The sequence below is a fragment of the Salvia hispanica genome, chromosome 5, assembly GCF_023119035.1.
Source record: "Salvia hispanica cultivar TCC Black 2014 chromosome 5, UniMelb_Shisp_WGS_1.0, whole genome shotgun sequence".
NCBI classification, from domain to species: Eukaryota; Viridiplantae; Streptophyta; class Magnoliopsida; order Lamiales; family Lamiaceae; genus Salvia; species Salvia hispanica.
Window position 1 is genome coordinate 28554482 of NC_062969.1, and position 13484 is coordinate 28567965.

Sequence of the window (13484 nt, forward strand, 5' to 3'; positions counted from 1 at the left end):
ATAATTGAAAAAAAGAAAAAGAAAAATTCATGATAGAAATTCCAGGACATTAATCGCTACAGGCACAATTTCTCTCCGGCCACCGAATTCTAGGGTTTTTTACTTATCAGATCTAAGCTTCATCCATAAGTCAACTGCAACTGTCATTGAATCGACAGCTATTAACTCATAGTCTTTGCGGGTTTCCTATATAGCCAGCCAATTTCAATCTTGTAGTACTAATTTGGGTTGAAGGACGGAATTGGGGTTGTTAAAAAGGTGCAATCTTGAGCGGCCAATGCAATATCGTTCATTGAATTGGTTTGATTTTCACTGCGTTTCTGGAGAATTTCCAAGAATTTGAAGTCTAGTTATGAGTTCATCAATGTCTTGGGCGGAACCAGCGGATGTTTATCTCTCTACTTCTCTTGCTAGTTATCTTGACAGTAAGTTTTTGTAATTCTATGTCCTTACTCCTCAGTTTTGTATATGATATTTATTCGAATCGTCTGACAGTTCTTGAGTTATTTCCATTGGTTATTGAAGATTTGGGTGTAATTCATTATGTGGGACTATATAATATTGCGTTCTATATTGGAACTAGGAGTCTCAATGCTTATCTTAAAGAGATCTTGTGCGTTGAGGACTGGAGTTATTGCATTTATCGTAGGAACTTCGATTTGTTATTTGGAAAGATTGTAGAGCAAATTCACACCCTTTCTATCATAATTTTGCCGGCACATTATCTTCTTTGGAAACCTGTAATAACAATTTGACACTTAAGAAGAAATTGTCACAAGTAGTTTCTTTGTGTTGCAACCTCTTTCTTAAGCACAGTCGGTTCATTTTCATATAAGTTTTGAGGGTATATTTTTGGATTTGTGCAGCCCTTTCATTTTTGTACTCTTGCAAATTGATTTCTATATATTTTTGTTTGTTCTGATCCCATGATTCAGAGTGCTGTAGAAAAAAAACATCAATCTGAGTTTTCCACTTAGTATTCTCATTATTTTCTTATATGTCCAGTCCTGTAAGGGGAACCAATTGTCTTCTGTTTGTTGTGAATATCTTACATTTGAATTGAAACTTTTGTCATTCTCCCAGAGAAACTTCTTGTGTTACTTCGAGATGGACGGAAACTTTTAGGGATTCTTCGTTCGTTTGATCAGTTTGGTATTGATCTTGAACTACTCATCATTTATTAGAGGCCACGTGCATCGTAAATGTAATGTTCGATTGACAAAGTTTTGCTGTTGTATGTAGCTAATGTTGTCCTAGAAGGTGCATGTGAGCGTCTTATCGTTGGTGATCTATATTGCGACATTCCATTAGGTCTATATGTAATCCGTGGAGAAAATGTTGTTTTGATCGGGGAGCTGGTATGTGATGTTAAGCTTTTTGAAACCTTTTACATTTGTTACCTTTTTAGTTTTTCCACTTGTATATAACATAATATGATTGGTCAGGACCCGCTGAAGATGGAACTACCCCCAAATATGGTCCGTGTTTCAGAACCAGAGATAAGAAGTGTAAGCTCTACTTCCTGTCATAATGATAATACCCAAACTAATGGAACTGATTGTCAATTTTATGTGTTTTTCTTAGGTGCAAACATGTATTGTTAATTTATTACCATAATTTGCAGACATCTGAACAATGGTTTAGTATTGAACTTGGTGAATATCATTTTAGACCATTACTAGCTAACCAAAATATGAAACTTTTAAAGTCCTTGAATTCTGCATATATGAGTGTCCCCTAGTGATGTCATGCTGCCTAATCTGTATTCCTAATCGGGTGGGGACGAGTCCTACCTTTTGACGTCTTTGTGGTCAGACCTTACAAAAAGTTGATTTATGAGTTCTCTGCATCCTTTACTTGTTCTCTCAGCCTCCATAATGATATGCTATCTGAGTTGAAATATTTGAAGCTACTCTGCATATAACTTTTAGAATTAGTTACAAACAAACATTGAATTTTTTCCCCTTGTGTGAAACAAGATTTTCAATATTTCTGTTTTCTTACTTTCCCGGGTTGTGGTTGTTTCCCCGCGTTTCTTGAATCACTACTTTCTTTTGTAATGATTATAGGATATTAAGTGCCTTCTCTAATTCCACGGAAGTTGATCGACATTTATCTGATTTTAGTTTGACTACTCTTTCACATTCTTTTCATTATAGTCGGAGATGTTTGCTCTGCCTGCTTGCTACTTTTAGTAGTTGTTACATTTCTAGCATTCTGAGTAGTGCATTTTGCCATTTGGTCAGGCACAAAAAGTGGAGAGGGAGGCGTCGGAGCTCATGGGTACCATGAAAAAGAGGATGGATTTCCTTGATATGGATTGATGTTACAGATTTTTCTCGGCTTTGCGCAGCTTTGCTGGAAACAGTACTTTCTCCGCCTCCCACAAAATTATCTTACTCCTCTTTTGCACTGACAACATTTAGTACTGCAAACAGATAAGTAGATTTCTCATTGACTTTTTGAATTATTTCCGCACACCTTCGTCTTTCCTGTCAAACTATACATGATGTGTCTCCCTCCGGGATCACATTGTGTTATTCGGGAAAGAATCGAAATTTGAAGTAGACGGGGGTCCTTCCGTATATTTTGTTCTGGAAGGGCTCCAGAGTCTTGTTCTTGTTGGTATTTTTTGGTATAAACTGGTAATGATCAAGGTGTTCAATCTATTGTTTTATAAGTAGCGTTTGAAGTTTATTCCATGTATGCAATCTTTCAATTTTGGTGGCTTTGTTTTTTTTTTTATTGAATAACTTTAAAGATTGAAAATAAATTGTGGCAAATTTATGCTAATACAAGAGCATAGGTTTAGCTTAAATGAACTTTAATTCTTCACACATCTACACATGATTGCGTGTGTTGATGGAAACTTGGAGCATTTAAAAATCGTGCAAATTTGTATTGGAATCTTAAATTTGTATTTAAATATTGTTAATGGGTGATTAATGAAATCAGAGAATGATAATTAGTGAAATGCCCCTCGTACCCCAACCGACAGATAGAGACGTGTATTTTATAATATGCTCCACATATTAGGACTTCATAATTAACTTGTCTTAAATCCACTGCGACAGGTTGCACCGTTGTTTCATCCTATCAGTGTATTCACAATGCGTCCAAAAAATACAAGCTTCAGTCCCATTTTTCAACTTTTACAATAACTTTTTTCATTTAAATTCCAATATTTTCAATGTATCCAGCTCCATTTTCAACTTCAACACTATTTCACTAGGATGTATGTTTTGAAAGAAAGGAAATTTACTTCATTCCTATTACATAAAAATAGTTTTTTTTTAACCTATTTTTTCTTCTTTATTACTTAAATAATTTCTCATTAAAACTTATGTTGCCCATAAATAAAACTATTTTTTTGGATGGCTGGAATATTAAATTAACAATGATTAAAAAGTTTTGAATTGCACGGTCACCAATGTTTCAGCAGGGATTGGGGTTGTTTGCTAGGCGGCCATATGGGTGAGAGGAGCTGCAATGCAACTCCGCCGAGTAGCCCTCCTGGATGGGGCTACATCGTGAATGCCCTCAAGTGCATAATTTCAACTCTTTTAATGTTCAAATTCACATTTTTTTTAATTCTAATCGGATGCTCAAATTCATTATGAATCATGCTAATATAAAATTTGAGGATTCACTTGATGAAAAAAAATACAAGAAATTAACGATTTTAGAATACAATCATATGTAAGAATTGCATTATTTCATCATGATTGTATTTGGTGGGATTCTTGTAGAGCGAAAGATATTTGCCTAGCTTAAACAAATACTATTGTTAGGTTTTTTGGCTAAGCAAACGCAGCTCAAAGCCAAGCCTTGAGTATATGACCGTTGGAGTAGCTGAAGATATTTCAAGATTGAGTGAAGTAGCCGTTGGCGGTTTGTAACTAACTCGGAGAAGGGAGTTATCTTGTTACGGATCAGTTAGCTATGTTCAACATGCATATAAGGCGCTCGAGGAAACGCAAACACGTAGTGATTAGAGATGAAGACCGGTTTGAATCAAGTTTTTCATAGTCATTGTTCTTGGAGAGTTGAGTGAATCATCTTGTAATCGAGAGTGAGTGTGAGTGCTTGTAATCTTCTTCGTTTAAGATCAGATCAGTAAGGAGTCACATAATTTCGTCCGTGGATATAAGCGTGAGCTGAACCACGTTAAACATTGTGTTCTTGTTCTTCTTCTCGAGTTTTCGATCTTGTGCTTTCTTGACAACTATGTTAATAGGAGTATTATAGTAGAGTTCTCTATTATATTATGTGACTGCTAAATAATTTATATAGTATGTACATACACGTGTTCCAAGAAATAAATTAAAACGTGTCGATAAAGAACGTCTCATATAAATAGAGATGATTCTATAGGGAAAAAATTAAGAAAATGATTTGTTTATTAAATTGTGGGGAAGTAAGTAGTACAGTTGAGATGATTGTTTAGGGAAAAAAATAAGAAAATGATTATGCAAATAAAGTAAATGAAAATAAAATAAAAAAGTTTAAATTTTATTAACAAGTAAATGAATTGATTAACTTATTAGATTTTTAAAAAATATACTCCTGTCTTGTCTCAAAAAATAGACTTATCATTTTGAACCATCCAAAAAAATTAGACAAAATCTAAATATAAAATTTTTTCAAAGAATAATAGTCCTATATATCATTTATAAGGTAATCCCATAGTCCATTAACATTCGTTCTATTACTTTTTCCCTCTTTATTTTATTTTTTTTCATCTCTTTCTTACTAAAGACTAACCTGTAAAGTTTGAATAAATTGAATATAAATTTTCAAATATTGAAGCACTACGTGTAGCACCATTAATGGCTTAGAAATTAAGCCTAAATTGAGCTCGCCGTAGAAGATAACCCCCTTAGTCAATGTCCTTAAACAATTGACAACGGTGTGTGAGCTGATTGACTCCTCTCTAGTTCACCAATTTCAGCGCTAGATCTCACTCTCTTTCAGCAGATCCACACGCCTGAGCTCAAGTTGATTTCACAATGCTGCGCTTGAGCTCCGGAATCCCCACCCTGCGCCTCGCTGCGGTGGCGTTGCTGCTGCTGCTGCTATGCACTCTTCGCATCGAGGCGTCGGTGCACGAGTACGCCGGAGAGAGATTCGCCGCAAAAGGAAATGCGTTCGTTGTTCACGGAGGCAGCGAGGGGATTTACTCTTCTGCCCCCAGTCTCAACGAGTCCTCCCCCGGAAACTCTTTTATCCGGTGAATTTGCTATTTTACTTCCTTTTTCTCTTTCGCGAATTTCGGTGTGCTTTTTTGTGTTGGATTGTTGTTACATGATTGTTTGATTGAGTTGTTATAGTTTTGAAGGTGTTGAATTCTAATCATTTGAGAGATCCGCTCTAAATTTGACTTGGAATTGATGTTTGTAGTTGTCGGTGGTTGGTAAGTGTGTAGAGTGTTCGGTGAAATGCTCTGGATTTTTACTCTCTAGTGAAATTGATTGATCCGGAAAGATCCTGCATGCGGTGATGAGTGCGGTTACTTCAGAAAAAGCTTCTGCCTACTTTCTTAATTTATTTATTTCTAACACATGAGATTTGAGCATTGAGGCGAAAGCTAATGCAACTGTCGTTGTTGACTTGCAGTACCTGAGCTAATTTTTAATCTCAGATTCTTGGAATGTGCATCTAGAATGATAATCCAATAGAAAAACGGAACCAAAACAGAATATGATGGTTTGTTATGCTAAAGGTTGAAAAAGCTAATCAGAACCTCCCGGTTTTTGGGACTAAAGAATGTTTTTTAACCATTTCCTCAATTTTAAGTTTTCTGCTTTTCCTGATACTCCCTGCTTCCGGTAATATGAGTCTCTTTTTGTCATCTTGGGTCGTCCGCCAACAGTAGTCTGATTTCACTTTTACTATAACTTATAAGTAGGATCCACATTCCACTCACATTTAATTATAAAGCTAATACTAAATAATAAGTGAGACTCACATTAGCTATTAGTTAATATGTAAAACTGAGACTCGCATTCTACAAACTTTGTCAACTCACAATTCTTCACATTACCTGTGCTGAAAAAAGTAGGACTCCCACTTCTGGATGGACTGAGTACGTCTTTGATGGATATGTTTGGTTCTTAAGCTGTGATTTTAGATCTGAGCATTTGAAATCATTATACTCCATATACTAAGAGATAGCTGATCCTTTTCTTTAAATATCTAAAAAACAGATTTGAAAGGATAGTATTCCATAGGCCGTTGGGCCTCTCCAATTTCAGCTCAGAATCTATTCATGCCGTTGTATTTGAGGTCGACGACAGGGACACAATTGGAGGTTCTGCATATGGAGGTCAGAGAGCTCTATGCTGCTCAGCAGACCTAGCAAAGCTTGGAGTCTGCAAGCAAGGTCAAATCATTTACCGCCCTTCTACCAATAATCCAGGATGGCCACAAGTATTTGGTGTATCATTTGATATAGATACAACAGACGCTACTCTGCAGCCAAGATCCCTGCAAATTACAAAAACTGGGATGTACAACCTGTATTTTATTCATTGTGATCCACGGCTTAAAGAGGTTTATGTTGAGGGGAAATCGGTATGGAAAAATCCTACTGGTTACCTACCTGGCAGAATGGCTCCACTCATGAGATTCTATGGGTTCATGTCTCTTGCATTTGTGCTGCTTGGGGTATTCTGGTTTTCACAGTATGCAAGATTTTGGAAAGAAGTCCTTCCATTGCAAAACTGTATTACACTCGTGATAACACTGGGAATGTTTGAAATGGCCTTGTGGTACTTTGATTATGCTGAGTTTAATGAAACTGGAACCAGACCTACTGGGATCACTCTCTGGGCAGTCACTTTTGGGACGGTGAAACGTACGGTGGCACGACTAGTCCTTCTCATTGTTTCCATGGGTTATGGTGTTGTCAGACCTACCTTAGGCGGGCTTACATCAAAAGTTATGTTACTTGGAGGAACTTTCTTCCTTGCATCTGAAATACTTGAAATTATTGAAAATGTCGGTACTGTGAGTGACCGCTCAGGGAAGGCTAGACTATTTTTCGTCCTGCCGGTGGCAATTTTGGATGCTTTCTTCATTCTTTGGATATTTACCTCCCTCTCTTCCACCTTGAATAAGCTTCAGGTACAAGATTCTCATTCTTAAGCTTATCTTTGTGTCCTAGCTAGGCAGTAAAATAGACTATCAAGTAAAATCATGTGGTTGCAAGTGTATTTTCTCAAAGTAAGGTCTCATGTGAATGCTGTGCCAATCGCCATTGGATTCTGCATGTAGCCTGCTACTATAAGTGAGGGTTGGTTGTGATTGGGATAATTATGTCCTGGGTTGCATTTCACTGTTTATCCAGTAAAATCCAGAGGAAGATGCACACTCTCTCTCACACACAAACAGACACGTATATATAGTCCTGATTTCAAGTTAAATTAATTCTTTCATGCTCTTAACAAGCCAGTGACTTGGTAATCGGGTATGCAGTTGATGTTTCTCTCATAGTCTATCACGAACTTGGAAGTGATTGGTGTCTGGTTGTACTAACATTTTTCCTTTGACTCCTTTCTGTTTACTGACATATCTATTTGCTCCCATTCTTTGATTACTCGACCTAACAGGCTAGGAGGTTGACTGCCAAGTTAGATATTTACAGGAAGTTCACCAACGCATTAGCGGTTGCAGTTATTGTGTCTGTTGGCTGGATTTGCTATGAGGTAATGTTGGCAGCTTATTCTAACGAGCCAAACCCAATATCTTGTCTCATGACAGTGTCCATAGACAACAATTGAGTTCGAAATAAAACTTGCCCGCAAATAGCATTTTGTTGTATTGACTAATGACCCCCTGCTTTTTTCAGCTTTATTTCAAATCAAATGACGTATACAATGAGCTATGGCAGAATGCTTGGATCATCCCTGCGTTCTGGCAAGTACTGTCTTTCTCCCTATTATGCGTCATATGTGCTCTTTGGGCGCCGTCACAGAACTCAATGCGGTAACCATCTTGTTCAAAACTCTTATTTATATATTTCTGGTTTTGGTGGTTCTGACCGTTAAAAATATAAGGATTTTGTTTTCTCATTCCTTTACCCTGCCACTTTCTGTGTTTCTGTTTTCATCATCTCGCCATTGGCATCCTGATACTGCGTACATACAGTAGAAAGAAACACTAAGATCTTTGGTTATTTTCCTGTATTTAAATCTAAGCGAATTCATTAGCAGAACTGCCTGTAGAACTTTATGCCAAGAACTATGAAATGCTATGCAAAAAATTTCTCCCTCCTCTTTTGCATCTGCTTTGTATGTGATTGGGTATTTATGGCCCCAACCAGATATGCTTATTCATCCGAGGATGCTGAGGAAGAGTTTGACAAAGACGACACTCTGAAACTCATTAAACCATCACAACTGGTCCCAAAGGATGTAAGGAGCCCAGAGTTTGAATCTCCCACAAGCGGCAATGGTTCTCCCCATAGTGATCTTGAACAAGAAAAGACTGCCTGAAATAGTCCACATATAGTCTGTAACCTCACTTCACCAATATACATATGGCGTGGCTAATAATCAGATCAGTAGAATACTTAAAAAGTTGTTGCCAGTGAGTGCCTTGTGGAAACTGCGAGGATGGAATATGAGAAAGAAGTTTGGAAATAGCTATTTGCAAGGCTGGATTGTTTCTTGTTTTCTTTCTATTTTCTACTCAATTGTATTTCATCCATCTATATCTTCTCTTCCATATATTTGTTGATTGATTTTTGTGACCTTACTAGAAAGTATCAGCTCTAGGATTCCTTTTAAGCTATTCTGATATTTGGTATAAGTTTAATTTTATCTTTGCAAGTATAAATGCCATTATTTTTGCATATCTAGGGCTCGTCGGATGGTAAGGACTAAGGATGATTTTAAGCTTGTGTCGCCGATGTTTAATGAGTGAAGATGCAGAAAATAACATAGAGAGATAGAGAATGTGTGTGTGTGTGTAATGATACTTTCCCCACATCAAGAATTTATAGTATATGAGCATGTTGCCATATTGAGTCCTGTCAACCATAAACAAAATTCTTGCAAGAAAGTGGAGTGGATTTCATTCTCTTCAGTCCACATCCATGCCCGAGAAACTTGGTCATGATACCTCAAAAACTAAGACTCACATCCCCTCATTCGGATGCCATGTTCATAACACCAGCTCCTTCAAGGATCGATCTTCGACGTGGATGGTCGTCTGCTCATGGGATTGACCCTCCCCTGTTATCCCTTCTATCCGCCCAAGGGCCTCTGCCATGTCCAAACGCTGCTCGGGTCTGTTCTCGGTGCATGCTACACCGACATGGAGAAGCTGCTTCATCTCATGTTTGGACTTTTCGGTCTGTTCCAGGTGCGGATCATATAGTTCGTCCTCATTCGCATCAGCAACAGCTGATCCCGCCAGTTGGACTACATCGACCCCACCCTCTCCGTTGTTGACAAACTGAGAAGTGACTTTCCCAGTAAGAAGTTCAAGAATGATGATTCCTAAGCAATAGACGTCGCATTTTGGTGAAATGTGGTGATCCAGAATTGCTTCTGGAGCCTTGTATGCTGCTAGTGTTTGTGAAGCAAGGCTGCTGCTAATCACTAGGCATAGCCCGTAGTCTGAGAGATGAGGCTCGTATTGTTCGGTTAGAAGCACATTGCTGGATTTGAGATTACCGTGTGGGAGGTCGAGGGAGGAGAGCTCGGTATGAAGGTAAGCCAGACCCCTAGCAATGCCTTGAAGTATCCTGAGTCTTGTTGTCCAGTCCAGCTCGGAGTGGGTGTCTGTACCTGGAGATGAAGGTAAGATGGTTGGAACGAACGGGCTAAGATATGCACGTGTTAGTTCGTTAGTTAGTAAGTTACCGTGTAATTGCAATTGATAGAGGAGACTGGCTTTAGGTCTATACTCACACACCAAAAGCTTCTCATTAGTGCGAAAGTGATAGGCCAAGAGTGTGCACACATTTGGATGGCTTAAACAGGCAAGCCTTCTCATCTCGTCATCAAATTGTTCCTTCCCAATCTTGGCGTTCTCTTTGATCCTCTTGACCACGACGGTCATCCCGGTGGGCATCATGGCCTTGTAGGACGAGCTGGTGGCCCCGGTCGACAGCACTTGGGCCGAGGATTTCATGAGATCCTGCATCGAGAACCCACCCTTCTCCTCATTCATCATCACTATCTCCATCCCCTTTCCATAATTCCTCGGCTCCTTGTGGCGCGTGGCGGAGCCCGAGGCTGACCCCTCCGTATGGGCCACCCCACCAGTCCTCCTAGCACTCGATATGTGGAAACTAGAGCATTCGTCTACACCACCACCCCTCTCCTGCCTCCTCTTCATCGCGAAGATACCAACCACCATCACCAAGAACAACAGTGCTGCCGCCACCAAGAACCACATGAAAAAGGACATGTGCATGCGACTCATCCTGGGCTGCGAGGATGGCCCATAAAGCCCCACATTAGTATCAAAAGGCCCCACCTTAGGATCGACAAGCCCCGCGTTACCCTTGAATGCATTCGTCCCGAATTTCATCAGGCCCTCGGGGATCTCACCTTCCAATTTATTATTGGAGACGTCCAAGAACACGAGAGCTGGCAGCTCGGGCGGGGGAATGGTCCCTGAAAACTGGTTGTTATCCAGGCGTAGCTCTGCCAAACGAGCAAGCTGGAACAACGAGGCTGGAATCCGGCCCGAGAAGCTGTTTCCCGACAACCAAACCTTCTTGAGGCCGGCCATGGGTTTGAAATAGTCAGCTGCAATCTCCCCTGAAAACTTGTTCTTCGAGAGGTACAATCCCTTTAACAGCACCATGCGATTGAAATTCGGGATAGGGCCAGAGAAAGAATTCGAGACGAAGCCAACGCTTCTCAGGGTCGAGAGCGAGGACAGCGACTCAATATCAATCTTCCCGGACAGCCCCAAGTTCTTCAGCCGGAGGCTCGAAACCAATCCGTTCACGCAGATTATGCCGATCCAATGCGCGTTGGCTGCGCACGGCTCCGTCCCGGGCTTCCATGAATGCAGAGAGGATGAATCCACGAAGGATTTTTTGAATTTGAGGAGAGCTTCGGGTTCAGAAATGGATAGTGTTGGGGGAGAAATTAGCAGAAAAATGCACAAGAATATGGATGAACTGGCTATGGCCATCGGGGTGGTCACGGGATCAAGAATTCATTTGTCAAAATATGTTCATGATTTTCAGCAGTAATTTTCGCGGCGAATTTGTTTCACAGAGGGACATGGATTTTCGTTTGTTTTACCGCGACAAAACAGTTATTCTCTATGTTTAGGCATTCACCTCCAACTGTAATAACTACCCCCATCTTTAATCTTAAATCTTGAAAGATTTTACGAAATGGAGAGAAATGAACAAACATAAAACTGTTACATTTTTGTAACTGACATAGTCCGGAAAAGAATACGAGTGCGGCAATTCTAATTCTAAAAATATGTACACTACAAAGTATAAACCGATACTATAAAAATTTATGTAATTATATAAATAATTATAAATCAAAGACCGGCCGCCATATGGTCTTAATTATGTTTACCATCTATCTACACTTTCATAATTTCATTTATCTACCTCAAGTCTCCAATTAATTGATTTCTGTTATTATATTTTCTTTTCTTTTATAATTATTATCGTCCAAAAATGTGAGAACAAGATTCTCCACCTTTAATTTCTCGTTTACTTTTTTTTTCATTCTTTCTTAGTATTTCTCATTTTCACTCTACTAAAAAATAATTATCATAAAGTTTTAATATGATAATATTACGAGGGAATATCTTTTTTGGTACACGAACTTTGCCAAAATATTATTATAGGTCCGGTCCGTGAACTTTGAAAATATCATTTGAGGTCTGTCAACTATGGGTTAATATCAATTGAAGTACTTTTTTACTATTTCCAAGTTTCTCATTTTAGGTCCGTGAACTTTGAAAATATCATTTCAGGTCCATCAACTATGGGTTAATATCATTTGAAGTACTTTTTTACTACTTCCAAGTTTTATAGGACGAAAATACCCTCGATAACTTAAAGGGTATATATTTTTAATAAACTAAGCATATACTCATATTTTTTATAAATATCTTTACAATATATTTTTGACAAATTTTCTAAATATAATTTGACCTTCAATATTATCACTTAATTATGTGACATGCAAGTAAAATTGTTTTTCTTCAATTTTTTATATTAAAGAATTTTAAAATTGAATAAAGAACTTTTCTTTAATAATAAAAAATTAAATAAGGATCTATTCTTGCATGTCACAAAATTAAGTGATAATATTGAAGGTCAAATTATATTTAGAAAATTTGTCAAAAATATATTGTAAAGATATTTATAAAAAATATGAGTATATGATAAGTTTATTAAAAATATATACTCTTTAAGGCATGCAGGGTATTTTCATCCAGAAAAAATTGAAAAAATAATAAAGTATTTCAAATGATATTAACCTATAGTTAATGGACCCTTAAATGATATTTTCAAAGTTCACGGACCTAAAATGATACTTTGGCAAAGTTCGTGGACTAAAAAAGATATTCCCTCTAATATTATTTTTGTGAGTAATTAATAATAGGAGTTTTATGGAAAATTATGAAAAGGAAAAAAAGAGTTTAAACTAGAAAACTTTGCGTATATTATTATGATTTCAACATATTAACGAATATAGAATTCTATTACACTCTTCCAATTTATGTCCATATTCAAATTTGACATGGTAGTAGAGCATGCTCAATCATAGGGATTGATTGATCGTTGCCTCCACACTAACCCCAAAAATCAGCGAAAAAAAATCAAACAAATCCAACCATGGAGGACAATAAAAAATTACTATATAAACATAAATCAAGTCTCATTAAAATTGGAGATATCACTGGAGACAACACTTAATGAGCGGCGGCGCTCAATATATGCTTTCCCCGCAACAGGAGATGACGAGGCACAAAGCCGAAGCGAAATTGAGTCGTGTGGAATCGAAATTTGGAAGGGGTGACAATAGGTGGCTAAATCATCGGCAAGAAGAAGGAGACTTAGTTGAATTCAGTATTAGAAAGAATTAGGAATTCGAGGGTGACGTAATTTTGATTTCTCATATCTCTCCATTGTATTTGTAGTAGTAACTAGTATGTCATATTTTCTCATTCTTAGATATTCAATCTTCGAATAAGGAAGTTGGTTGGAAGATCTTAGGTTAAGATCCATTTGTGGAGTGCACGTAGTTGCAAGCCCCCCTATATATGCAATCAATACGTACAAAAATATCTACAAACCCTTGAAAATTTGTACAAAATACTTTGTTTAACTTGATAGTTTAAATATTTCTATCCTTAAATGACTAAAAATATAATGTTTTTACAAATAAGAACAAAATCATATGCATATTTAAAATGAAACCTCTATCAAGAAATATTTAAATCTACATTTGGACATTATTTCGACAAAAATGGGCTTATAGAAG

The 13484-nt window shown here is 37.7% G+C and overlaps 3 protein-coding genes across 3 annotated transcripts; 2 read left to right on the plus strand and 1 right to left on the minus strand.

Annotated features, from left to right (window-relative positions):
- Positions 1-2677, plus strand: LOC125186896 (sm-like protein LSM1B). Its single transcript, XM_048083382.1, has 5 exons — positions 1-425; positions 1084-1152; positions 1243-1358; positions 1446-1508; positions 2247-2677. The coding sequence occupies exons 1-5, from the start codon at positions 353-355 to the stop codon at positions 2322-2324; spliced, it is 399 nt and encodes a 132-aa protein (XP_047939339.1). The 5' UTR covers positions 1-352; the 3' UTR covers positions 2325-2677.
- A 2249-nt stretch (positions 2678-4926) lies between these two features.
- On the plus strand, positions 4927-8793 carry LOC125188664 (transmembrane protein 87A-like). The gene is made up of 5 exons (XM_048085656.1): positions 4927-5230; positions 6207-7125; positions 7611-7706; positions 7850-7986; positions 8324-8793. Exons 1-5 carry the CDS (start codon positions 5010-5012, stop codon positions 8493-8495), a joined length of 1545 nt encoding a protein of 514 aa, XP_047941613.1. The 5' UTR covers positions 4927-5009; the 3' UTR covers positions 8496-8793.
- A 176-nt stretch (positions 8794-8969) lies between these two features.
- Positions 8970-11157, minus strand: LOC125189764 (pollen receptor-like kinase 3). Its single transcript, XM_048087001.1, has 2 exons — positions 9870-11157; positions 8970-9794 (listed from the first exon to the last, which is right to left on the minus strand). Exons 1-2 carry the CDS (start codon positions 11155-11157, stop codon positions 9166-9168), a joined length of 1917 nt encoding a protein of 638 aa, XP_047942958.1. The 3' UTR covers positions 8970-9165.
- Positions 11158-13484: the final 2327 nt, after the last annotated feature.